The 24,638-nt window shown below is 54.5% G+C and overlaps 10 protein-coding genes across 10 annotated transcripts; 4 read left to right on the top strand and 6 right to left on the bottom strand.

The window, feature by feature from the left end:
* Window positions 1-951: 951 nt before the first annotated feature.
* BAUCODRAFT_21618 (uncharacterized protein) lies at window positions 952-2,868 on the top strand (the record flags this gene model as incomplete). Its single annotated transcript, XM_007674677.1, has 2 exons — window positions 952-1,961; window positions 2,007-2,868. 2 exons carry the CDS (start codon window positions 952-954, stop codon window positions 2,866-2,868), a joined length of 1,872 nt encoding a protein of 623 aa, XP_007672867.1.
* Window positions 2,869-3,004: 136 nt separating this feature from the next.
* On the bottom strand, window positions 3,005-4,473 carry BAUCODRAFT_354925 (glycosyltransferase family 62 protein). Its single transcript, XM_007675203.1, has one exon. It carries the CDS (start codon window positions 4,240-4,242, stop codon window positions 3,142-3,144), a length of 1,101 nt encoding a protein of 366 aa, XP_007673393.1. The 5' UTR covers window positions 4,243-4,473; the 3' UTR covers window positions 3,005-3,141.
* A 231-nt stretch (window positions 4,474-4,704) lies between these two features.
* BAUCODRAFT_62629 (uncharacterized protein) lies at window positions 4,705-5,763 on the bottom strand (the record flags this gene model as incomplete). Its single annotated transcript, XM_007674877.1, has 3 exons — window positions 4,705-4,861; window positions 4,919-4,993; window positions 5,054-5,763. 3 exons carry the CDS (start codon window positions 5,761-5,763, stop codon window positions 4,705-4,707), a joined length of 942 nt encoding a protein of 313 aa, XP_007673067.1.
* A 498-nt stretch (window positions 5,764-6,261) lies between these two features.
* On the top strand, window positions 6,262-8,218 carry BAUCODRAFT_136463 (uncharacterized protein). Its single transcript, XM_007675202.1, has 3 exons — window positions 6,262-6,567; window positions 6,631-6,670; window positions 6,724-8,218. Exons 1-3 carry the CDS (start codon window positions 6,539-6,541, stop codon window positions 7,720-7,722), a joined length of 1,068 nt encoding a protein of 355 aa, XP_007673392.1. The 5' UTR covers window positions 6,262-6,538; the 3' UTR covers window positions 7,723-8,218.
* A 110-nt stretch (window positions 8,219-8,328) lies between these two features.
* On the bottom strand, window positions 8,329-9,608 carry BAUCODRAFT_30342 (uncharacterized protein). The gene has a single exon (XM_007674820.1). It carries the CDS (start codon window positions 9,575-9,577, stop codon window positions 8,381-8,383), a length of 1,197 nt encoding a protein of 398 aa, XP_007673010.1. The 5' UTR covers window positions 9,578-9,608; the 3' UTR covers window positions 8,329-8,380.
* Window positions 9,609-10,541: 933 nt separating this feature from the next.
* BAUCODRAFT_30338 (uncharacterized protein) lies at window positions 10,542-11,230 on the bottom strand. The gene is made up of 2 exons (XM_007674819.1): window positions 10,639-11,230; window positions 10,542-10,569 (listed from the first exon to the last, which is right to left on the bottom strand). The coding sequence occupies exon 1, from the start codon at window positions 11,190-11,192 to the stop codon at window positions 10,830-10,832; it is 363 nt and encodes a 120-aa protein (XP_007673009.1). The 5' UTR covers window positions 11,193-11,230; the 3' UTR covers window positions 10,542-10,569; window positions 10,639-10,829.
* A 226-nt stretch (window positions 11,231-11,456) lies between these two features.
* BAUCODRAFT_119481 (uncharacterized protein) lies at window positions 11,457-12,102 on the top strand (the record flags this gene model as incomplete). The annotated part of the gene is made up of 4 exons (XM_007675201.1): window positions 11,457-11,498; window positions 11,520-11,638; window positions 11,689-11,899; window positions 11,959-12,102. 4 exons carry the CDS (start codon window positions 11,457-11,459, stop codon window positions 12,100-12,102), a joined length of 516 nt encoding a protein of 171 aa, XP_007673391.1.
* Window positions 12,103-12,507: 405 nt separating this feature from the next.
* On the top strand, window positions 12,508-16,969 carry BAUCODRAFT_21612 (uncharacterized protein; the record flags this gene model as incomplete). Its single annotated transcript, XM_007674676.1, has 12 exons — window positions 12,508-12,538; window positions 12,666-12,810; window positions 12,892-12,965; window positions 12,993-13,194; window positions 13,240-13,386; window positions 13,445-13,479; window positions 13,844-14,095; window positions 14,119-14,273; window positions 14,445-15,248; window positions 15,355-15,402; window positions 15,490-15,734; window positions 15,787-16,969. The coding sequence occupies 12 exons, from the start codon at window positions 12,508-12,510 to the stop codon at window positions 16,967-16,969; spliced, it is 3,321 nt and encodes a 1,106-aa protein (XP_007672866.1).
* Window positions 16,970-17,147: 178 nt separating this feature from the next.
* BAUCODRAFT_355172 (uncharacterized protein) lies at window positions 17,148-19,228 on the bottom strand. Its single transcript, XM_007675200.1, has 2 exons — window positions 19,209-19,228; window positions 17,148-19,072 (listed from the first exon to the last, which is right to left on the bottom strand). Exon 2 carries the CDS (start codon window positions 18,972-18,974, stop codon window positions 17,409-17,411), a length of 1,566 nt encoding a protein of 521 aa, XP_007673390.1. The 5' UTR covers window positions 18,975-19,072; window positions 19,209-19,228; the 3' UTR covers window positions 17,148-17,408.
* A 2,950-nt stretch (window positions 19,229-22,178) lies between these two features.
* Window positions 22,179-24,140, bottom strand: BAUCODRAFT_354931 (uncharacterized protein). The gene is made up of 3 exons (XM_007675199.1): window positions 23,974-24,140; window positions 23,273-23,523; window positions 22,179-23,220 (listed from the first exon to the last, which is right to left on the bottom strand). The coding sequence occupies exons 1-3, from the start codon at window positions 24,043-24,045 to the stop codon at window positions 22,446-22,448; spliced, it is 1,098 nt and encodes a 365-aa protein (XP_007673389.1). The 5' UTR covers window positions 24,046-24,140; the 3' UTR covers window positions 22,179-22,445.
* Between the last annotated feature and the right edge of the window lie 498 nt (window positions 24,141-24,638).

Genomic DNA, 24,638 nt, shown 5'->3' with positions numbered 1-24,638 from the left:
AAGCGGCGAGCTAAGCGAAGTGCGGGTTGGCCAAGTTTCGTAGCTCGTAAATATAGTCACGTGGATGGGAGCAGTGTCGGGACGACATGGCTTTTCTTCTAAGGGATATGGGCTATTCGCAATGATGTACACCCAACAAGCTCCGTACTGTCGCCTTGATGAACCATGCTTCCCGCGCATGCGGGAAATGGTGTACCGCATATTGTCATAATAACCACATCCCTACGCCCAAATAAAGCTTCAGTTGCTCCGCTGGGCCATGGTTGTGCAGGCACACTGTAGGAAGTGGGAAGAACACAAGAGTGATTACGCGAACTATCTGAGCGCTGCCTTGACTGTCCCAACGCGATATACAGTCTTGAGTTTCCTGTGCTCGCTCTGGTACGCTATGTACAGCGTTTGCGGAGCTTCACCTCGCAATTAGTGCACTCGTACTTCTACCAGTGCCCTTCCGAGCGGCACTTCCCTTACTGCCAGACGTGATGGTCGTATCTGACTTTATGATCTTGAAAGTGTGCTCACATGGTGCGGTCTCTGCCCCGTTAGCTGATGGTGTGCCGCTGGGAATACGTGTGCTATAGTACCATAGCCTTCTACCGGCTGATTTCAAGCCACACACGACGAGGACAGAGAGGGTGGAGGCCTTGAAGAATGGTGAATGAGACAGCGTTTGCTGCTGTCGGGTGACGGCGTCTTGTGGTGTTCTTGTGAATGCATTGCTTGTTGTGCTCACTCTTGTAGGCCCGGCAGACTGCGTAACGTGGTCAGTGATCAGGCAGCAGAGGCAGGCTTGTCAGAGGTTTCGCTTCCGCTTCGGCCGTGCTGCGACAAAAACCTGCGCTGATCCCACGTGACCCATCCAGACCTACTCGACGGGCATCGAGCTTCACCCTCACCTCCAGGACTTTCTTCTCTCACCAACACCCTCCCATGAACATCCGTCAACCGACGATGTCGCGGCCAGAAGATCCATCGTGCCCGCCCGCTCCTCCCGTCCCACCGCTCCCTAGGCCTGAAGACTGGGAAGAGCCTGAAGGTTGGCCACTGCAGCGCGACGTAAACCATCACAACGACTGGACCAGGAACACCTCGATCAAGACCGCAAAGTGCGACGTCTGCAGTGAGCGCATCACTAACTACAGCTGGGAATGCGAGGAGTGCGGCAAGCGGATTTGTTCGGAGTGCGCTGAGTATGAATACGGCAACAGCGAGCCGCAGTACCGCTTCATTGCCAAAGACAACCTCGACAATAAGTGTGGCTGCTTCTACCAAGAGAGAGGCGGCCAGGCGCCATATCTTCGCAGGCATATGCTGTCACTCGATATCATCAAGCAGCCTCCTCAGCGCATCGAAGAGGATCTCAAGAACAGGCAAGAGAAGGCGATTATCAAAGAGAGGAAGAAGCGTAAAGCCGAAGCGATCGCCAGAGGTGAGAAGCCTGAGCCATATACGCCGAAGAAGTCAAGGAAAGCCAAGTTAGCCACCAACGACGAGCTTTTCCCCGCTCGCAAGCTGGCAAAGCAGAAAGCGAAGCAGGTCCCGGAGGAGCTAGCTGACTACACTCATCTTGAAGGCGGCACTACCGTCATTGTCGGTGCAGGAATCGTAGGGCTGTCGATCGCTCGAGAGCTGGCAACCAAAGCCAGTGAGAACAATATCCAGCACAGAGTTGTCGTGGTTGATATCCGCAGCAGTTACTGCGAGCTTGCGTCTGGAAGCTGCGCCGGACTGCTGACGGTGGACGGTCTACCGGAGGAGCTTGACTCTCTAGTGGAGCTTGCCCAGCCTGCGTGGGAGGAATTGTACAGCACGGCTGGCTTTCCTCAGGCAACAGACATGGTAGGTGGAAATGCTTTGTTGGTGAGCCAGGAAGGCGGCAAAGGCACGGACAATGGTCCATCGTGGTATGTCCAAGACGAGTCGGAAGTAATCGCAAAAGACAACTGGTCCATGGGCACCATGTAAGTCCAATATTTTGCCTCTGGCGCGCATGTTCAAGCTGACAGGTTCAGCAATACCGTCAAGCTCGGCCAGTGGCTGTTCAATGAGTGCCAGCAGCTAGGCGTGAAGTTCCACTTTGATCGGTACGTGTGCAGTACGACCCGGCTATCGGACCGAGACGTCACCAGCGTCTATATCTGCGAGGCTGCTAACGACCAAATGCGCACGAATGTCAAATGCCAAAATCTCGTTCTCGCCAACGGCCCGTGGGCATCGAAAGTCTTCAGCGGCGTTGCCAGTAAGAGCACAGTGAAGCTTAAGAATAACACCACGACCGCTCATTGGATCCGACTAGGGAGTGGCAAGCTGCACGACGGCGATAGGGTCGGTCTGCTGCTGCCATCTCTTGCGGCCAATAGCAGCGTGCTGCATGATAAGATTACCATGATTTGCCACTCTCACGATGCAGAAGCCACGGAGATTATCCTTGCAAGCGTCGACAAGCAATCCCATGATCGCATTCTCTTTCGTCAAGAAGCGCTCGACCATAACTTGAATGGCGGTAAAACCGACCTCGGCTTGCGTTATCTGCAGCAGCTCGCGGCCAGCAAGATTAGCACAGGTGGCAAAGAGCTCAGTCTGTCAGACAGCATGACCGCAGGCTCTTCGCTGGTCTCGACCGCAAACAACCAGGTACCGATCATTGACAAGGTGCGAAAGAGCGGTCTTGGCAGAGTCGGAACTGTGGAGGAAGATGACCAGCGGTGCGGCGTTTGGCTATGCTACGGCTTCGGTATGCACGGCACTACGCTTGCCCCCGCTGCTGCGAAAGTGCTCAGCCGCAGGATCTTCGGTGAGCCTACCGAAATCGATGACAGTAAGTTCGCCATACCCGAGTACGAGCTGCCGGTGGCGGAGATGGCATAGATGAAGACAAAATCAGCGGCGGAGAACGGTCGATGAGGTGCGAGAGACGGAGCCCTTATGGTCTGCGACATGGCCTTGTGGGCGATGACAGCTTGTGCTGAGTGGGTGATGCGTTTTCAGTAAGCCTGGCGTTCCATGATCGATTGCATTCCTGGAAAACTTGGGCTCCAGTCTGTCCATTTAGGGGACTTCCATCGGATGAACCTTCTTTTAATGGCATGCAATTCATTAAGATACGTTTTCCATAGCTCAATGGTATGATAACAACCTGCGTCATCCCCAGTCTGTATGACGAACATGGTGGCTTCCACCAAGGACATAGCATCCACCACCTTCAAATTGCCGCGCAACATAGCAAAGACCTTCCGTTTCGACGCCGATCCAGCCTGGCTGACTCCACGTCGTACCAACAACGTTGTAGGGCGGGAAGGTCAAACCCTGGCGCACGAGGCCGCTCCTAATGTACAGTATCGCACCGCCAACGCTGTCTAGGGGCATAATGGCGTCGTCACCAGAGCCTTGGATCACCGCTGGGACGAACAAGCGTGTATCGACGAGCGTCCTGACTGCGTCCTCACGGTCTCCGTCGGCTACTGGTCCAAGTGGTGTCTCGGGGGTAATCTTCCACGCGTTCTTGTCATAGTTTTCCATATTATGCTGTTCGCATCGAGCCGTTATTATGCCGGCAGCAGGAGTAGAGTCCGAACGAGCAAGCATTGTCTGCACAACATCTCGTGAGATTGCAGCGACATCGGCATCTAGCCAAAGGACGTGGCGCTCGTCTTCCAATGCAGAGAGCATCAAGTAGTTGCGCAAGGTCGCTAATCGAGCTCGACGGGTTAATTGGACTGCAGGGTTGTGTCTTCCTTCGTACGACACACCCTGGTCATCATCATCGCGGAGATAGATCGTCAACCGGGCCAGCGGCAAGTCGCGCATGGCTTTGCTGAACGAGTCAAACTCCTCGGCTGAGCTTGTCAACATCGCAACAGAAACTGTCGATAGATTCAATCGGGTGGAGACAAGCAGGTCAGCGAAGTCGTAGGCTCCTCGCTGACCCGAGCGGAAGTCGCGGCTCCACGAAGTTCCATCTCGGTTGAGCAGAAGCACCAGGACTTCTGGGTCTGCGGTTGCTAACTGACGGCGGAATTGTAACGTACCATCATGGAATGTACGCTGTGTCTCTAATGGTTCGGCGGCTGTAGGAAGCGGATATTGGTAGCCTTGCCAATGTTGGATGTCCAGACCCAGGCATGAGGCAACGGTACGGCAAGAGAGAGCGGTCCTTCTCAGTTCGAAGAATGTCAAAAACACCCACAACGTCACGATCGAGATCCCAAAGAAGAACGAATGGCGTTTGACACGGGAGAGCATGGTGGATGCTGGGAAGGGTGGCACAGCAGAACGTCAGGGATTCTCACAGCCAAGCTTGATTGTCAAAGCTTCATGTTCCAGGACGCCATGATATCGCACTGTTGCTCTGAACAACCATTCCTCTTACTGTATGAACACATCTAGAAACCCTGTATGGCCGAAAAGTAGGATCGAACAGCAGCAGTTGATGGTTCAGGGACCTTATGTCTGAAGTAACCGACACGGGCTGCGTAGGTCTCGACAACCACCTTGACCCCTCCGACGAACATTTGGCGTGAAACGGCAGGCTCACGCTCGCAATCGATCAAGCTCATATTAGAATACCATAGTTGAGCAATGTGGGACGGCCTGGGCGCTTGACGGAATGAGGAAGACTAATTGAAAGAACAGCGAGCCCTTTATGTTAGGGATATGCCATGCCCTTTTCTGTACGGTCTAAGATCTATCGTTGGGCTCATGTAATCAAGAAATGGCCTTCTCATCGCTCTGACCAGCAGCATCATCGCCAGCTACTGCTTTTCTCGCTCTCGCGGATGCTTGTCGGTTTTTGAGGCTCATGGCCGGGAAATAGAGGCCGGGATGAGCTATTGTCAGTAGAATGCAGGAAATGGCGATCATCCTTCGCAATATGTTAGAATCGTCGTTGACAAAACATGTGCGCAGAGCATCCACTTACCCTCCATCAAGTATCATGAACTCCACTTCGTTCTGCATCAGAGCGTTACCCCAACCGCCGGCCATTTCCGGAATGCTAAAAGTCACCAAGCCGTCAGTGAATGCATGCAAACAAGCCAAAAGTGAGCAGACATACCGGTATATGCACCGTATGAAGATGAACAAGAACGCAGCACTCGAACAGACTGCATAATAACGAAAACTCTTCGGCAATTGCCTTCCTTCTTCGACTTCGTCCGCGGTTACAGCTCGCTTGCTGTGGTGCTTGATGACCTGATAGGCAAAGTCACCCGCGAGACAAATGCAGACGAATTGCGTCGCCACCTGGATCGCTATGCCGGTCACAATCAGATCGTCTCCAATGTTGACCAAGTTGCTTTGTTCGCTTGCAGCGATGCCGCCGCCCGCGGCTTGCACGAGGATCGAAAGAGCATCGCAAGAGATGAAGATGGCGGTGTATAAGCCCGGCTTGATGCGAGACTTTTCAGCCCCGAAATAGATGACCAGGTGTTTCAAAGTCAGATAGATTCCCGCAGCCAGGAATGAGGGCGCGAGTACCAAGCAGCAAATCTGCACCTTGAAACCGTTAGAGCTCCATGGGTTTGCGTGGAGCATCAATCTGCCACCATATCCGATCGCTTCGCCTGCACAGCCAATGGTGACGGCGATGGTGAAGCCTCGCAGTCGGTGGCGGATACCAAGGTAGAGTTGAGCGAGCGTGCAGATGCTGAAGACCACCAGAAGAATGATGTTACCAGCCAAGTTCGGCCGGTATCCGTAGGTCGTTGCGGACACCGGGCAACGAGGGCTCACCTCGTAACAAATCTGGTGATAGTGGTGTGGCATCTCGTACACTATCGGAGAGATGGTTTTGAATCTGTAACAGATGCAAAGTCCTCCTCCTCCTATTGACAAAGTGCAGTGGATACATCCCGCTTTAACACCTCGCTTACGTACGGCATGTGAATAGCCGTGCAAAGAGGCAATTGTTAGGAATGCATAAGCGAAGGCCTCTTGCGTGAGCTCGGTACGATGAACGAGCGCGTCGCGTCATTCGGGTCATTTGCTAACCGGCATTAGCATGCCACCGTTTGTGCAACGGCTAGACGTCGCTCGGTGATTGATGGAGAATCGGCTGACTTCGTTTAGACGTTCATCCCAATAGCGCAGATGGAAAGTATTAGGTACGATTGATCTCATTAATATTGAAGGTCGTGGTAGATCGTGTAGGATTCTCAAGATTTGGGCGGTCCAAAGCTACAGAAGCACGACCCGCCGTGGTCTGAGCCTCCTTACTCGTACATAGTGTTATAGACACCCCAGGATTGTATTGCGTGAGACCGCGTTTGTATGGGCGGAGTGATCTCCGGTTGGTATATTGTTTAGAAGATGCCTGGGCAATTGGACGAGCGGTATTAGGTAGGTGATGGAGCAGGACGGCCTTCCAGCCGAATTCCGTCGGTACGATGTCCGACCAGCTCACAAGGAGTCGGAGGTCCGCTCTCCAGCCCTGTCCGGCAGCACCTCAATGGACTACTTGGCTATGGTTGGCGACCCATGGCTCGGTGGTACGCTACCGTTCCCAATTCGACCATGTGTATAGGAACGAACCTCGGCACGGATGGCTATTCGTCGCTTCCATCAAAAGAGGTACAGCATAAAGCCTGTATCCCTGCTATCTGTAATAGCCTCGCTGACGACCCAACTTCCCAGCCGGACCGGATGCAGCGCGTGCAAGACTCGCCGAGTCAAGGCAAGCTTCAGAAAAGCATAAAGTCATGAGTCGTGCTAATGTATGTGGCGCAGTGTGATGAAAGGAAGCCTGTGTGCAACAATTGCATCCGCAGAGGCACGCCATGCGAATGGCCCACTGGAGTAGCACAACCACCATCGCCTCCACCTTCTGTGGAGGCGGGCAGAGATGAGGCTTCTTACGACGCCCTCGATCTGGTGCTTATGCACCGCTTTGCCACTGTCACGGCCCTGGAGATGTCCCCTGCTGCAGAGGCAAAGCATGTATGGCAGAACATCATTCCCGTGGAAGCCCACTCAGCGCCTCTCCTCATGCACGGTATCTTGGCTCTTGCCGGACTAGACCTGGCACGCATACCATCACCCACTGCATCTACTTACCGGACCAGAGCGCTTCACCACCAACAGCTCGGTCTTGCAATGTTCCAGGAAATGCTGGTCCAGGACACCGCGACGCAGATGCATGCTATCTTCCCCTTCTCCCTTATGCTCATCATCATCACCCTAGCTTCTGCTCAGGAAGAGGCCATGCAGTGGTCAGTGGACTCGATTGTGAACATGTTCGCACTTTATCGCGGACCTCGTGCTCTGGCCAAGAGTAACTGGGACACCATCCGGGACTCTCACTTAGGGGCGTTGTTGTCCAAGGGTGACGCAGCAGAGGATCCTGGAGTACCAGAGGACCTTCGGACGCTGCTGGAAAGGCTAGATCGGTATTGCACCGACGAGGTTGCTATTGATGCCAAGAAAATGATCATCGCGGATATCGAACGGGCGGGACCCGCATTGGATCTCCGAGCGGTCGGCCACTGGCCTGCCATGGTTTCGGATCCCTTTTTCGCTCGCCTCAAAGCCCAAGAGCCAGGGGCTCTAGCTGTTCTTAGCTACTATAGCTTGGTATTGAATGCATTTCGGGAGAGGTGGTGGGTGGGTAACTGGGGTCGTATGTTACTGACTGCGGTTGATCAGGCAATGCCTGAGCTTGAGAAGAAGCGCTTAGGCTGGAGTGCTGACAATATCAAGAGCCTCTTGGACGTCCCTCGCGATATCTGAGTGAATATCACATTCTCACTTTAGACGATGCGTCAGGCAGCCCGCTGCCAGGCTTGCAACTCCTACGCGCCTAGCACCTGATCTACGAAGCATTGGCCATGTACATAACCACAAGGCTTTTTTCCAAGGTGTGTTCCGAGCATGTTGATACTGTTCAAGTGCGAAAGTGCCAAGCACAAAGTCGGAACCTCTAGCTATCCTACCTTACCTACGACTGTTATATTTCGAGGTTCGCATGTTCGTTCAGTATGCCGACAAAGCCGCAGCTCTCTTGCTCGTTGGCATAGTGCTGCGTTTACCTCCGTATGGATGTCCTCACCGTCAGGTTTCACGCCCTTCTTTGCTGGAGATATTGTAATACTGTGCTTGCTGAACCATGTCCGGGCCGAACGAAGCATGACGGTTCATCCACAAGTCATCCTAACCTAGACAGAACCTCGCTGCGAGTGTGGAGCGTGCGAATTATGCTTCACTAAGGAGACGCAACAACCAGCAGATGCTCGCCGATCACGCTTACATGTGTGCCACAAGTAGTCTGTCACCACGTGGGATGATACGGCGTTTGCTATCGCCGTACATAGATACCTGGGCTGGAATAGACTGCACTGACCCGCTTCATAACTGGCATACTAACAAGCGCTGGCTAACATAACTGGGCTCAATTAGCAGGTTTCGTTTTCCGGCGAATGCGCACTCGCATATCGCCGTCGATGCCCACCACTTGATTCCCTGCGTAGTTCCTTCTCAATGTCGGGAAGCTTGCGGTGCCCGGAGCCTTCGTACCGCTCCCACGGTCAACAAAGCTCACAAAGTCGATGTCGAAGTTGAGTAGCAAGACGGCAATGGTGCCGAGGACCTCCTGGCGTGCAAATATGCGACCTGGGCATTGATAGTGACCTCCTCCGAAGGGGAAGAACCGGCCCTTGAGTGCTTCGGCATTGCGTTTCAGGAAACGATCGGGCTGAAACTCATTTGGTCTATCGAAGAAGTCCGGATTCCGGTGTGTCATCCACGAAGGCGCCATGATCTGCTCGCCCTGCCGTACGGAATGGCTGCCCAGCGAAGTTGAGTTGTCGACCTGCCGTACCACCAGAAGATCAACGTACAGACGTAGAACCTCCTGAAAGGCGGAGTTGAGCAGCGGTAACCGGGTCAATGCTGGGATGTCTACGGAACCGTCTCCACGCTGCGCAGATCTCAACTCGTCCATCACCTGCCCACGGAAGCCTTCTGGGCTGGTCGGCGAGAGTAGGTGCAAGAGTAGCCAGCCCGTCGCTGGGGTAGCATTTGAAAGTATGCCGGCAAGGAAGATGAGATCAAAGCCTGCTTGAGCGTGTATACTCAATCCTTGCTGCTTGTAGAATTCATGGCGCTTGCGCACTACCTTTGCGCCAAAGTAAGGCTCCCAATCCAGATCTTCTCCATTTGCAGGGCTATGTCGATAGCCTTCTTCGAGCCAGCGCTCGAGCTTCCGTACGGTGGAATCTCGAGCAGCGTATGCCTGCCGAGCGAACAGCCTAGGTGTGCCGAACAACATGCCGAGCATGTTCTCCTCCCAGATTTGGTACTCGACTCCGAAATCTGGATACATCTCGAGTAGCTTCGAACCACACAGCGCGGTTGTGGATGCGCGAAAGACTTGCCGCCACAACCAATCGTAGAGATCGACTTCAGTCCCCTCCACCAACGCATCCTGCTGGTCTAGGTTGCTATTGAAGATCTCCATGAACTTGCTTGTCAGTGCATTGACTGCGGAGGTGCTCAAAAGGTACTCGGTATGAATCCGGGCCGTGGTGGATCTTTCCTTCTCATCTACATCGTATGGAAAGGCTTTGACAGCGTCTTCCCGCGACATTCCCAATACATTGATCCCAAGATTTTGGTCGAGCTTTGCGCGTGACACTTGACGACTTCGAAAGAGCGCAGCTATGCCGGCTTCAGAGAAAATAAAGTGCGTTCGTGTACCGCTTAGAATGATGCTGAACGCATGCTGACCATAACGGCTGGCTTGGACTTGTAGCCATGACCAATAGGCTCCGATGTTCTGGTTTGAGAACTGAATCGTTGATCCTAGCCCAGGTATTGTGTACGGCAAGAGAGGCGGAGCCGCTGGCTGCTTGTCCGCCCCGGCTTTGGCACGGTTGACTTCGTTACCGAATTGTATCCTGGTGGTAATGAATGTGTACAGACAGACAAGTGTTGCAGTCAGGACTAAGCCTGTCAGAAGCGTGCCTACTGCATTTAGCCATGGCTGCGTAGATCCCGAGATGGCGGACATGTCGCAACCGAGACGGCAGTCAATACTCAACGTGCTTTTGACGGATGCTGCATAAGGACGAAGGCCATGCAAAGCCCACAACAGTAGAACACGAAGCGCCGACTGTTATTTTGCGGTATATACTCGAAACCGATGCGGGTAGATGACACAGCAGCATGCGTTGATGGAGACCCACATTCGAACGGTAGGTCTAGCGTGAAATCAATGACCTCAAGGGGAACAGGAAGCGGGCACATTCAAAGTCCGCGTCCCGAACATTCTCCTTCTGGATTACTCTTACAGCAATCGTCTTCCATGACGGCCAGATATTGCTTCAGCATTGCACAATGAGGTGTTGGATCCGACACAAACTTGATTGCCAGTAGCGGTCTTCATATCGTGTTTGTCCCGCTGTACATACCAGACGGTGTCAACTACGGATCCCAGCTCTCATATGCCTCGCCAATTCTGCAGTATGCCCCTATCTGGGTCAAGGACTCATGCTTGGACAAAGCCATCGCCTATGGTGGGCTTAAGCACCTTAAAATTTCTTAAGTCACTGGCTGCAGCGAGCATAAGAATGCTAGCTGGTGAATGCTTATAACCTTTCGAGCACTGTGGCATTGATCTAAACGGCTGACACGAACGCGTACCCTTAGAACGTCTAAGTACATACACCCATGGCACTTTACCTTCGAAGGGCTGGTGCTGCTGCTCGCGCTTGAAATACGCCGTCAGACACCGCGGGGCCAGGTGCAGTCTTCTACTACCTGGCTTTGGATAATCAGTTTTGCCTTGCCTCAGGATAGGGTCAACAGAGCACACGGCCGGAATGATAACATGGATGCGCTCACCGATGCTGTGCTGCTACTTCCCGGCGCGTCAACAGCATAGCGTGCGATGAATTGGACGGTGTGCTGACTGGTAGCAGTGTGACCCGGGCCATAACCATGGAATTAATGTTCACGCTGTCTTGTAGCCAAGGGTTTTCGTGATGAAGATTGGGAAGACCGAGTATGCGACATTGTGCTGTGCTAGATCTTCGACTCCGCTGCTTGGTATCCTTGGCATGGACGTCCGTAAAGTCACTCGGCAATAACGCGTCAGAGCAACTTAGATGGTGCGAGGTGGGAACCGAGGCGACTTCACGAGGTGAGCTTTCTAGAGACCCAGGTTCTAGGCACACTCGCTGCGCTACGTACCCTCTACTCATGCACCCCGCAAACCCTCACGACTCTCCCGCCTTAGATCTTCAGGTACATCACACGTGAAATAAGGTCGCCCTATGTCACCTCGCATCGCCTGAGCCTGTTGTTTCCGTTACGGCCATGAGGAGGAGGAACAAACATCCTGAGGCCCGAGGTCCTGTGACTAGATGTCCCATTACTCCTCTTCAGGCGTATATAGGTAGTACTGCGCGTCGCCGTCGTTGCAAACGATTTGGTCTCATGCTTTCTCTTCCGCTTTCCGTCGCAACATGAAGCTTTCATCTGGATCGTTGCTCCTTCTTCCCATCTTGGTCGCTGCCACGCTTGCCCAGCAAGTCAATCGCACCTTGACCAACGGATGGGGCAGCACACCTACTCAACGCCACTACATCAACGCCTCTCAGGCCCTCACCGTGATCAATGCTGCCATACAGTACAGCAACTCGATCGGGTACCGACTTCCAACCGCCACAGCATAGAAGTATGCTGACTCCGCTTTAGCGTCCCCAACGACATTACCGTCCTAGACCCGAGTAGCCAGCTCGTGGCCTTCCTTCGCATGGATAATGCCTATCTTGGATCGGTTGACATCTCGATGAAGAAGGCCAAGACGGTCACATCGTTCAACGGTCTGTTCCCGTCGTACGGCCTTCTCAACCGGTCTCAACCCGGCGGTGATCTGTACGGAATCGAGGAGACTAATGGTGGTCTGGTATGCCGCTACCATGTCCGTGAGTGAAAGCTGAAGCTGACGATCATGGGGCGATCTAGGTTGTCTTCGGTGGCGGACAGCCAATATTTGATCCTACCGGTTACTTTATAGGTGCAGTCGGAGTCAGTGGAGGAACTGTGCAGCAGGACATCAACACGGCTGTGCATGCCGCCCAAAGTGTGGGGACGACCATCACAATGTAAGACACAGAACACATGAGCCCGTTCGTGCACTCGCTGTAAGCAGCCAGGAAGAGTTTTAGAGGGCGCCGTTGCTGCAGGTCGAGCGAATTAAGCAGGCGGAGCTTTAGCTCGGCGGAGACCATATGATCCAACCATCAGTTGCTGCGCGGCTCAAGTTCAATCGATGCTTATCACCCACCCATATAGAGTGCTTCCGATGTGATGCTCGCGATTCCAAGCCGTCGCGTATACGAGACGTTTGCGGGAATGCTATAAGTGCTCAGCACATCCGCATTACGGACTTGCGCCATTGACGGCGCGGTTGCTTCTGCCTACTCTGGTTCCCCTTCGTTCGTCCCTTCACTTCTCCAATCAGATCGTTGTGCTTTTTGAACTTTTCCTAGCTCTCCGCACTGCAAGTGAATTATGGCCAAAACTGCAGAGTATGCCCTTGCTCGTGCGTCCTTACCGCAATGTGTATATTCTTCCAAGACTCGTCTTTGGCAACTCCAATACGGAAGCAGACGGCATGGGACGCCCGCCGTGTATCTAGATTCGCCAGGTCCTCTACCTTGTTACCGCAGGGCTGGGTTTCAACTTGAGAAACAAGAGCACAGCATCTGTGCAGTCGATGACAACATGGCCGGATGGTGCGAGTGCCGTTCCGGACCGCGAGAAAGCAGTACCAATCAGGAATGTTTGCAATGCTGGTAACGAGTGCGGCCAAGCGTAGGCCTCTACCTGGACCATCGGAGCTAGGAATGCAGCTCCATTGACGCTGTTGTTGAAGTTGACTATGGCAACATGTAGTTGCCCGGTCAGCGCCATCAAGCTCGCGACGGAAGCTACCACACTCAGAGGGTTACCTGTGGGCCTCACGCGAGGTAGCTGTTCGGTATAACACCACCCAGCTCACCCTGTTTACGGTCATTTGGAGCCTTTTCGGTACAAGGTCCAATGTCTTAGTCACGTCGATATGTTCGTTTCTGGCGAAGTCAGGTGGGAACCCTACCTTGACAAGGATGTGTTCATGACGCTACAGAGTGTTCACATTGGAACTTGGTATTGCCCTCATATTCAACGACCCTATAAGCAGCTTCCTTGTCGATCAAAGTAGGCCTATCGACATTCGAGCTTACGGCGTTGGTAAATACACAGCGATCCTCTGGTCTACGATCGTTTGCATGCTAGGATGTACCCTCACTGGAATTGGCTGGCTGGGAAAATGTCGGCGCTAATGCTTGGGAGGCTTGAGCACATGGTGCGACGTGGTACGTTTGGAGGCGACAAGCTTAACGAGCGAGTGTGAGTGTGAGTTCTATTGGGTTTTGCCGCATGGCATGCAGGCTTCACCTCCCCACAGAGGGGATGTGCGCTCGTCTAGTGAGAAAGATGGGCGTACGTTTCGGTATGCGCCTGGGACGAGGCTTTGATAGCCCCCGTCATACCAGGCTAATGCTACATGTAAGCAGAAGAGCAAGCTTACCTTGATCGTCAGCCTCATTCCCTTGGCAGACCAACGAAGGGTTAGCGTTCCCCCGCTAGCGGTTGAGCCGCCAAACCCTGCGTCATCGGGAAGTCACGACAACGCCGCAGCGGATTTGCCATGCACGTTTAGCGCGCCCTGACGTTGACGTAGTTCTGTTACATACAGCGTCTCCAAAGCTTATTCGAGACGTGACAGACGCGGGCCTTCTGTCACATCTGCGCTGGTCAACAAGCAAGACTGCATTGCTTTTGTGATATGGACAACTGGGTATAGCAAAGAACCGTCGAGCTTGTCGCTTCCGCGACGTGGCGCTGTCTAGATCAACGGCTTGCCGGGCGGGAAAGCGTCCGAAGATCCGTATCGCAGACTGCTTTGTTAGACGGCCGGGTTGGCAAGATTACTTCATAGAGATCGTAGACTGGTTTGCATTGCTGTCTACTCCTTTGCATACTCGCACCACGATCAGAGTACCTGATACCATCTCACCACCATCTGCGTCATTGGCATCGCCTGCATCTTCGATTCGTAAGCGCGCATTACCGATCCAGGAAACTACAGCACTGTCACCGCACCCACGACCGACGCCGCGAAGCGTCAGCGCCATCGTTTGGCCTGGGCTAGAGCGACCGGATTTTCTGGCAGTTGTAATAAGCAACGGACTCCTGTCCGCCAAGTAGTACTCTCAATGTTGCGGAAAATCGAGGTAAGTGAGGTTTCATCGCCAAACCACTGCTGCGGTTAGCGAACCTCCATTGAGACGGGCCACGAACATTCATGTTCCTTGCTGCGAGCGTGCAGCATGGTGGGGAAGGGGCAGGAGGTGCCTGAGTCGCAGCCTCCTTTCTCTTTGTTGCGCACATGCAATATGACGTAGCCAGGCCCTACGTCAACTGCCAAGACGTCAACGGGAGCCATCCATCACCACACTGCATCATCAGGTCGGGTCGGATCAGTCACCTGCTCGGTTACTACCACAGCTCCAGCGTCAGCCAATCTCCTGGGCTTCACCATTCAAACGCCCAGCACGACCTCTAGCGGTGTCCTGAGCGCGTCCTCACACCCATACCACAAGTCTTACTCATACTACATTCACTTGACTGCACACCCACCTCCCGCACGTGTACACCCCCCGGCTCTGACCATGACTACCATACAGAACCTCAAGAACTTCATCCGGCATGGGAAGCAAGCACGCGACGGCCGGTCACCGCAGGGCGAAGCGACCACTCACGTCTCGAATGTCCACGCGCAGCAGCAGCGCAACAACAACTACGCCGCTCAGCAACAGCACAACCAATACGGCATAAGCGATCCTAATGTCTACGAGCACAAGCCACTTCAAGCACAAGCGCCCGCGCACGACTATTCTGCGCCCGTGGTAGACGGCCGAAATGTAGCCGCCAAAGCGGGACATGCTGCTGCTGGGGCTGTAGACCAGGCACAGAAGCGGAACCAGAAGAAAGACGACTACGACCCTGACGTACTGCAACGCATCGTGGCCGAGGAGCGCGAGAGCAAAGGTAAGCTGCCTAGGTACCCTGGCCTGGAACGATGGACGCTCGTGGAGAAGATGGGCGACGGCGCTTTCAGCAATGTCTACCGAGCCAAAGACAACCAACACCAACACGATCAGGTCGCCATCAAAGTCGTACGCAAGTTCGAGATGAACTCGACACAGGTATGTATACGTGCGCTGCCCTTCTACACCAGTCCCTCCCTTGCCTTATGTCGCTCGCAATGCCATTCGTGGGCATCACAGTACCATGCCAACACAGTGGCCCTAGGGCGTTCTACATCCGGACTTCGATAAAAAGGCGCCGAAGACAGTGGAGGTGCGCATCACTGTCCAGTTTCCATTACTCTGCGTTTGATTCACTGCCATTGCCGCAATGAGCAGTCACTGACGTCATCTATCGTAGCGTGCCAATATTCTCAAAGAAGTACAGATCATGCGGCAACTCGACCATCCCAACATCGTCGGCCTCATCGACTTCTCAGAAAGTCGGCAGTACTATTACATCGTTCTCGAGCTATGCCCTGGTGGCGAGCTTTTCCACCAGATTGTCCGTTTAACATATTTCTCCGAAGAGCTGTCACGACATGTGATTGTCCAAGTCGCAAACGCGCTGGAGTACTTGCATGAGGAGGCTGGTGTTGTGCATCGGTAACAATTCGCCTTTTGCCGCTGAGGTTGTGCTGTGACTAAACGTGCTTAGGGATATCAAACCCGAGAACCTACTTTTCTATCCAATTCCGTTTGTACCAACCAAGAATCCCAAGCCGAAGGGCCCAGAGGATGAAGACAAGGCCGATGAAGGCGAATTCATCCCTGGTGTCGGCGCAGGTGGCATCGGTACCATCAAGATTGCCGATTTCGGCCTGTCGAAAGTCATCTGGGACAGCCAGACAATGACGCCTTGCGGCACCGTCGGCTACACTGCACCGGAAATCGTCAAGGATGAACGATACTCGAAGAGTGTCGACATGTGGGCGCTCGGCTGCGTCCTGTACACACTGCTTTGCGGCTTCCCTCCGTTCTACGATGAGAGCATTCAGGTCTTGACCGAGAAGGTAGCGCGTGGCCAGTACACGTTCTTGTCGCCGTGGTGGGACGATATCTCGAAATCTGCGCAAGACTTGGTGTCCCATCTATTGACTGTGGACCCTGACAAGCGCTACGACATCAAGCAGTTCCTCGCCCACCCCTGGATCCGCCAGACCAATGAGCCAACCCACGCTGCGGCGGATGCACCGCCTCTTGCCACGCCTCTCTACTCGCGCCAAGGTGCACAATCCGCCGGATTTAACGACAAAGGACCCTCGCCACTTAAGCCCGACTTTGCCTATCTCGACGAGACACCTGGAGCCGGCCGTCGCCAGGACTTCCGCTCCCCGGGCGCTGTCAACCTCCGCGAAGTCTTCGACGTCGGATATTCCGTGCACCGCCAAGAAGAAGAAGGCAAGCGGCGCAAGAACTTCAAGCAAGGCTACCGTGGCGGCAACCCCATGAACAGCCTGAACGCTCTCGATGAAGAGTACGACGACGACGAGTTCGAGGGCGAGAGCGAGCCGTACAGTGCCAGTCAGGCCAATCCCCCGGCCAAGGTACCCAAAGCTGGCGGTCCCGGTGCCGATGTTGCGGCAATGGAGAAGCAAATGCGCGACACGAAGCTTTCGGCTGCAGCACAGGCACGACAGGCAGCTGCACCAAAGACAACCGCCGCATCGCAAGCGAAAGGATATGGACAGCATTCGCCGGAAGTCGCCGCGGCGGCTAAGCGGCAGGTCAAGAACAAGGCTGGCGCCTTCGAACTAAGTCTTGACAATGCGACGTTGCTTGGTCGGCGCAAAAAGCCCGTCGAACCAAGTGGACTGCGTCAGGAGCAGGTGGTGCAGTGAAGATTGGCAAAAGTCTTGCTCATATGGGTGTAAGTTGGCATGCACCTTGTTACAGATCTACGGCATGGCGAAAGGATGATCACTAAAAGGTATGTTTGACGAGCCGCATGGGTTTCCGACGAGCAAAGTATACGACTGTCTCTTCAGCATTGAAAGGCGCAATGGGCGCAGAGCGAGTTCAGCTCATAGTCAGCGCCGTTGGCGGCGTTCATAGAGATAAGGCGTGGATTGGCAGTGGCAGTGGCAGTAGGGTCTCTTGTAGCGTGTTGAAGATGACTTAACTTCTCGTCTGTACTCTTCCACCAGGAGTGACACGTATGTAATGTGCAGGGGGGAGTGAGTGCATGCTATTCTCAAGGGCGCCATGGCGTTGACATGGCTACGCACGAGCAGCTGAAGTCGCCCACCGACACCAGACTCACTTACGCCCATTACCCCATCAATCACTCTCATTGAGTCGCTCATTCTCCGCATACTTCCTCATCCAGTTCGGCACGCTCTCACACCTCTCCGCCCTGTCCTTCATATCACGTACCCGATCCATCATCCACCCGCTCGTCGTCCTGTTAACCGCCAACCCTGTATCCTCATCTACCTCCACGTCCCTCGCATCTAAATAATGACCCAGTCTGACACGTCGGTGCAGATGGCAGCGTCCGGTCCCGGTGGTGGAGTAGAAGAATTGCATGCATTCGTTCCACTCCTCGCAGGCGACGCGGCAGTTGCGCAGGGACTCGTGGGCCACCTGCTCCCAGTCGTGGAGCTCGGAGAAGGCGGTCTCGCGCTCTTCGTCGGACAGCTCGTCCCAACGGTTGTCTTTTAAGTAGTAGCCGTCATTTTCGATCGATTCTTTCCGTCCGTCGTTAAGCTCACGCCAGACATCCTCTTGTTCTTGCTCCTCGAGATCCGACCAAATGGTCTTCTTTTTGAACCTTCTATCCTCGTCGCCATGCAGGCCTTCAAGCCCGGTATAGATCCGGTCACGCGACGCATTGTCCCAGTCGCTCCGCGTGGACGCGATATGTGGCTCTACCAAATTGACGAAGAGGTCACGGTAGACATAGTGCGTTTCGCCTTTACCGAGCCACTTAGTCTCGAATTGGTACAGCGACTCGACGTCATGAGCTCGCATGTGATGCCATGAAATAGCGGGCTCACACCAGCGTTCTGGGTCCCACTCGAACCAAGTCACTCCTTCGCCGTACAAACCTGGAATACCGGTAAGATTGACTCCAGCCTCATACAGCACGGCACCGAGATCAACGTCGCCGCAGCAACCTTCGGCTGTCATTCGCTCCCATTTCGTGATGTGCTTGCGATCCCAGATGGCGTCCAGCTTACGCATTGCTGCGTTGGAGATGAAGTAGCCCATACCCCCGTGTGCGAAAGCGGTGTCGCCGAAGAAGTGTACGGCGCCGAGATACCAAGGCTTTCCCGGATCATATTGAGCCAGCAGTTCCAGCACATTGGGCCATGCCATGTACGAGTCAGCCTCGAGGAAGATGTACCACTTCGCGTCCGGCTGCGCCGCGTACGTCTTGTGCGTAATGGGCACGAACTTCCACTTGTCGAGATCCCAGGCCGAGCCGTGGGCTTGTGTTGTGATCTTCATCAAGCTCAGATCTTGGCCTTTGGCGGCGAGATCCAAGAGGCGGCGGTAGAACTCGAAGTCACGGTGGCTGTACTTGTATTTGTCACTGACGTCTTCAAGAGCGGAGTGGACGTGGTAGTCAGAGATGTCTTGCTCGAGGTCGGAGAAGATCATGTAGTTGGGCACACAGCGGAGCGTAGTCATGAGATGCTCTGGAAGCTTCGCGTAGAGCTCGGTTGCACCGGTCTTCATTGAGATGAGGAAGTCCTTCGAGTCGGCCACGACTGGGCAGTTGGCGGTGTTGATCGAGCTCGTAGGCGTAGGATATGACACTTGCTTGACAGAAGCGGTGGGGCGAGACTCTTCGTATTCCTCGTCGTGCGTTTTAGGCACCTCGGTGACATGATTGAACATGTGATCCCAATTGAGGGGCGAGCGATCATTGTCATCATCCTCTACCGGTCGTGGCGGTTCCTTTGTAGATTTTTGCAATGGCAACTCAGGTGCATAGTGTGAGACGACCTTTTCTGCATGCTCGTGAACTTCCGGCAAGTAATGTCTCGATAAGAGCATAATCATCACCACGACCAATGCCGTGGTGAGCACTTTCCAAAAGCTGTTTCGCGGCCATAGCGAAGTGGAGCGAATGATGACCATGCTGAATGCTGCTCGACTTTACGAGATGCGTCTTGCGCAGTATCGTAGCATACTTGGCAAGGAGACGGTGCTATACCCACTGATGACAGCCGGCGTAAAAGAGAAGGAGAGAACACTCACTCACCGTTCAACACGCAGAGACGGGCAGCATGCGAGCATTATCGTGACGTTGTTAGCCTGTCCAACCGTGTTCTGCAGGTTGGTAAGGCATTGAGGACTGTGCTATTAGTAGCTACTTTGGCGAGGGAGCTTTCACAGGTAGTTGTCGATGCATGCGGCATGTTGTGAAGCGGGGACACCACGACATTGGCTGGCTGTTTGCTGATAGCTGCAGATGCACGCGCACTTCGGGAGGATTTGTGACACATAGAACGAGGTGTTTGAAGGGTGAAGATTGAGGCTGTGTCTGGGTGTCGTCTCTAGTAACCGAGCCAGAGCTCCGTGGTTCGCCTGAGCTTGATGTCCCACGTCTGCGGTAGACCGAGCCTTTCGCATGGGATTATTGTTGAATGGCTGATCTCTAACGCCATATCCGGCGTTGAAGAGCCATGCGCGATTGCTGGATGTCCTCTAAACCAGGAGGAGCGTCAGGAGGTTGACAGGAAGAGGAGACTTATTGGACAAAGGAATCCGTTGTGAGCTTGGACATCTCGAGGGAGTGACGCCAGTTTCCTCGGCCCGTATGGCGGCCAAAAGCGCTCAATGTTCTCCAACCACATCAGCCCGATTCTCCAGCACCCAGCAGCTTCGTAGCAGCTTAGAGACCCTGAGTGATCTTGGGGAAGCAGTACAACACTCATGCTTGTCTCCGCAAGGTTTTCGCCATCTCCAGCAACACCCCAAGCCTCTCAACCCTTGCCACCTTCACCTCCTTCTGTCAGAAGGTGTTCAAGTGTCGATAAAGATCCGTATCCTCCTATTTTTGCACCCCAAAGCACCGCCCACCCACAAGGTCCATATAGACTCTCCCATCATCGTCCTCCACCCAACACCATACTCACGCGTTTCCCAATTGTAGCAAAACCCCTCGAACTTCCCTCCCTTCAAACAACACCACTCCATACACCCATCCCTCGTTCCACTAAACCATACCAGGCTTTCAGGCTCACATAGGCAGAACCCACAGCTTGTCGCCGCACTTTTCGGTATTAGGATGTAAATGGAAACGGTACAACCACCGTTTGTTGCGCTTCTTGTTTGCAAAGAGTATTTCTTCGTCGAATAGACGGTCTAAGATGCTTGTGGTGTTGCTGATGACCGCACTGAACTGACTGTCGACTTGGGATGCGACCAGCAGGTGGCGGAGACGTGGGCGGAGGCAGATCTTCTCCAGAAGCTCTAGGATGGCGAGAAGGCGTTGTAGTGCCATTGTGTGCTTCTGGAGTGCTAATTGAGCTGGGACCGATGTGCGTCGATAAACAACCGATTCTGATCTTGCGAAAACATGGTCAACAGACTGGCGGACTGGCAAGCATGTGAGAAAGGCGATATGGAGGCTAAGACATCGATTCCCACAGATCGATTTGGGCTACAACTTCACTTCGCTGGTATCACCTGTTAACAAGCAATCGCTATAGACTAGGGAGACAGCACCACCATCGAGCAAGTGTCTTCGCAACCGTAAGCATGGCAACAAGCTTTCATTACGACATCCCGGCATCACGGCATCACTTCCAACACGCAGTCGACCTCGCCAGACTCGAACATTTCTTCTCCCACCACATTCCCGTTGGGGTGACCGACCCGTCAGCCCCCAACAGAGATACCGCGGACTCCAAGCGTTGGATATCGTCGGGATTCAGACCCCGATAGAACGAGCGATTCCCATAACGACACCCACCCCAACGCTCATACCTGGCACCAACACCTGCCCGCAGCAGACTACAACACCCGAGACGACGCAAGATTGTTCGCAGCCAACCAAGTCTCGGCGACAGATAGGTCGTCGCGGCTGTTGCTGCGAGGTTGCCGGATTGCTTCTCAATTGATTTGCTTCGAAGCAATCAATATGAACATGACGTTTCGCGACGATGATAAAAAGACAACTAGAGGCTCAAGCTGGCGCGATTATTTCTGGATCGATGCTTGAAGCGGCCGTGTGAGTGGTCATGTCGGCAACGCTGTGGTCGAGTCACCACGTTGAGTCGATCTGGTTAACGGACAAGTTATCGTACCAACCTATCGCCGACCTTCGGGAGGCGAGGTGACGGCGTTGCTATGGAGCAAAAGAGCGTGCAGTGCGAAGTTGAACGGACAGACCCTATCAGCTAGATTTCAACCCGCCGCCCACTATTTCCCAATCAGTCTTTTCGCAATCACGACCAGCGCAAGTCAAACCCGCAGCAGACAACAACATACCATCCAAACCCGAGCTGTCTTCCTTACAAGACATCAATCAAGAAGGACTTTGAGCGCGGACACGCAACACGTTCAGCAGAACGGCCGACCCAACCCAACCCATGCGTTCCAGCGCGGATCTGAGATGGGGGAGAACTCAGTCCTCCACTCCCCCCCCCTTCACATGTCCGGGAGTGGGACAAAGCACGCCTTCGAAACGACAAACGACAAACGACAACCACAAGCGAAGCGCGAAAGGGGGGTTTTTCTGTACACGAAGGTTCTTTGCTATTTCTGTTTTGGGGCGTAGAGAGTGACACGGCGCGATTGCTGATATGTGGCAATTGTGTACTCTCATTTCTAGCTAGGGCACTCGTCACGTAACGTCACGTCAGGCCACGCTCTGGTTCCCCATGGCCTTCAGCTCCGCGCCTCCTCAGCACCCTGCCTCCCGATCGGGTACATTCTCGCCCGTTTCGCTTTCCTCATCATCACGTCACGCTCACGCTCGCGCTCACCCGCCTTCTGCTCCTCCCGATACACCCTCTCCGCTTCTTCCCACTCTTGCTCGGCGATGGCGTCTTGTTCTCGCTGCCAAATCGTAAGTCCGCGCGGTCCTTCTTCGAACGAGGACGAAGGGACGAGGGTGTGATTTGAAAGTCCCGACGATACTGATACTGATACTGATACTGAGGATGACGCCGATGACGAGGACGCGGAGTCGATGCCGTGGATAGGGGTAGGTCGTGCCGCACTACCACGCGTGTCCGCAGCTTGCGCAGCATGACGATACCGGCGAAAATAGCCTCGCCCACCCGCAGCTTCGGACCCGGGAGCACCCCACATCCGCCCGTGCCAAGGGGACACCGGCGACGGGACTCGAACGACCTCCTAGAGTTCTTCGTCCCCCTCACCATCCACCTCCATTCCCGCGGCGCCGCCTCCTTTCCCCGCCCCGTTCCCGTTCGCATGCCCATTCTTCCCCGCCGCCGCGAACCGTGAATGCTGCACCCCGACCCCCTCTGTTCCGCCCCCGCCCCCGACCGCCGTAGTGGCCTCCTTGTCGATCATCTGCCTCGTCACCGCGACAATGTTATCCTCCATCACCTGCTGCCCGAGCGACTCGATGTGCTTCTTCGGGTCCACCTTACCCACATACCGCGTCCGCAACTGCTCCTTCGTGAGTTCCTGCTCCTCCTTGACGCGTTTCTCGTACCCGTCCGCCAGTTTGGCGAGCTTCTGCAGATTCTCCAGGTTACGCGCGGATTCGGATTGGAAGTCCGGCATGGTTAGGCCTTCGGTCCAGACGGTCTTGTGGAGGTTCATGAGCATGTTTTCCTCCAACGCGGTTTTGCGGTAGCCGATGCCGATGCTGTAGTAATGTCTGTTCAGGCCGTGGATCAAGGCTTGGATGGAGGGTTTGTTCAAGTGGCCGAGATTGGAGGTGGTTTGGCGCGGTTCTTGGCCGAGCATGAGGGTTTGCGGGTTGATGAGGCGGAAGGCGTCGATGACGACTTTTCCCTTGACGGATTGGATGGGGTCGATGACGACGGCGACGGCGCGCGGGGTGAGTTGTTCGAAGGATTGTTGGGTGTTGATGTCGACGCTGGAGAGCCAGCAGCCGAAGCCCGGGTGGGAGTGGTACCAGCCTACCACTGTTTCGGGGCTGCCACATGCATTAGTGTGGCGTTCAGACGGAGGTGATGATGTCGGCTTACCGCCCTGTCTGCCGTAGCATGTCCATCATTTTTGTTTGGAAGACAGGATCGACTGCCTCGACGGAGACACCTGTGCCTGATTGGGGCATGGCGAAGACGTCTACCACGCGGACGGTGTAGTCATCAACGAACTCGCCCAGCATGAGACCCATGACTTCCATCGGCACACCAGCGCGGCCGTGGCGCAGCATCTTCAGTAGAGCGAGTGAGGAGATGTAGACCATTTCCGCATTGTCGATGATGTTGGTGTCCTGTGAGCGACCATGTTAGCACTGGTTCACGCGGCAAATTGTTTGGGAGCAACATTGTTTTGGCAAAGGACTTGATGGGGTAGGAAAGGCGCAAGCACGCGCGTGGCGCCACCTCGACGCCGAGAGGTGGGATTGGTGTTGCTGCGTCTTGGCCCAGCACCGTTTCTCCCATCGCCGGTCCCGTCGGTGGTCCATGGGTCGGTGCCGCTTCGGGATTGTCGTGGCATGGTGGAACTGAAGCGGTCTTGAAAGGTTACCGGCGCCGTGGAAGTGACGTGCCGGGTGGAGTGATATATACGTGGCGCACAAGGCACCGTGGTTTAGGGGGGAGAACGAGAAGTCCACGACGATGGCGTCCGCAAGTTGGCAGGAGCCATCAGAACAACCCGATTGCGGATGGCGCAGGGCTGTGGTGGAGGGTGTCGCACTTGCGTGATGTGGATGTCTTACCTGAGCAGGAGCTCCCCCGCCGCCACCGCCCATGCCTTGAGCGGCAGCCAACATCCTCGATAACCGGTCCATCGCACCTTCTTCACACTCCCTTCCCCCTAGATGTTGCCTGTACTATTCCGGAGCACGTGCGCAGTTGCTGGTTAGCGAAGCTGTCCGTGGTGCGCTTTGTATGGCCAAGAGCGACGGACAGGAGGTGATGAAAGTGATGAGCTGTGCGTCGTGGTGGTGGTGATGGTAGTGGTGGTCGTGTTGGCCTTTCTTCAAGGTGAAGGAAGAGCGGTGGAGATGGGTATTATTGTTGGTGGTAGTGGTGGTGACGGATGAATGAATCGCAGGCAGTCGATGGCGACGAAGCTCCGCGACTCATGAATCGTGGCGTCGACACCTCATGCAAACATTCATGTATGGGCCGACCCGCTCGGTGCTCGGCAGACCTGCCAGGTACACTTCTCGAGCTTCTGAAGGTAAGCCATGTGCTCAATCATACCATCTACATACTCTTTCTCTCATACCATCTCCCCACCCATACCCGCCAACCTCCGCAACACCCTCTATTACTCAGTCAAAGCGCGCAAAGACCACACTTCTACCACTCTCGACAGCAACACATCACCCACCACAGGCATAGCACGACACACATCTGACCAGGCCGACAAGGCCTA

This window comes from Baudoinia panamericana, assembly GCF_000338955.1.
Source record: "Baudoinia panamericana UAMH 10762 unplaced genomic scaffold BAUCOscaffold_2, whole genome shotgun sequence".
NCBI lineage: Eukaryota > Fungi > Ascomycota > Dothideomycetes > Mycosphaerellales > Teratosphaeriaceae > Baudoinia > Baudoinia panamericana.
The sequence above is the reverse complement of the archived record's forward strand: the minus strand, read 5'-3'. Positions and strand labels throughout refer to the sequence as shown.

What these genes read in the sequence shown, in the direction of transcription:
- BAUCODRAFT_355172 (XM_007675200.1), bottom strand. Translation starts at nt 18,974, where the DNA reads ATGTTCAATCATGTCACCGAGGTGCCTAAAACGCACGACGAGGAATAC.
- BAUCODRAFT_136463 (XM_007675202.1), top strand. Translation starts at nt 6,539, where the DNA reads ATGGCTATTCGTCGCTTCCATCAAAAGAG. An exon ending in CGTCGCTTCCATCAAAAGAG is followed by an intron (nt 6,568 to 6,630) that starts GTACAGCATAAA and finishes CCAACTTCCCAG; the next exon opens with CCGGACCGGATGCAGCGCGT. An exon ending in GCAAGACTCGCCGAGTCAAG is followed by an intron (nt 6,671 to 6,723) that starts GCAAGCTTCAGA and finishes TATGTGGCGCAG; the next exon opens with TGTGATGAAAGGAAGCCTGT.
- BAUCODRAFT_30338 (XM_007674819.1), bottom strand. Translation starts at nt 11,192, where the DNA reads ATGAGTAGAGGGTACGTAGCGCAGCGAGTGTGCCTAGAACCTGGGTCT.
- BAUCODRAFT_354925 (XM_007675203.1), bottom strand. Translation starts at nt 4,242, where the DNA reads ATGCTCTCCCGTGTCAAACGCCATTCGTTCTTCTTTGGGATCTCGATC.
- BAUCODRAFT_30342 (XM_007674820.1), bottom strand. Translation starts at nt 9,577, where the DNA reads ATGTCGCGGGAAGACGCTGTCAAAGCCTTTCCATACGATGTAGATGAG.
- BAUCODRAFT_354931 (XM_007675199.1), bottom strand. Translation starts at nt 24,045, where the DNA reads ATGGACCGGTTATCGAGGATGTTGGCTGCCGCTCAAGGCATGGGCGGT. An exon ending in GCGGGGGAGCTCCTGCTCAG is followed by an intron (nt 23,524 to 23,973) that starts GTAAGACATCCA and finishes GGTCGCTCACAG; the next exon opens with GACACCAACATCATCGACAA. An exon ending in ATGCTACGGCAGACAGGGCG is followed by an intron (nt 23,221 to 23,272) that starts GTAAGCCGACAT and finishes TGCATGTGGCAG; the next exon opens with CCCCGAAACAGTGGTAGGCT.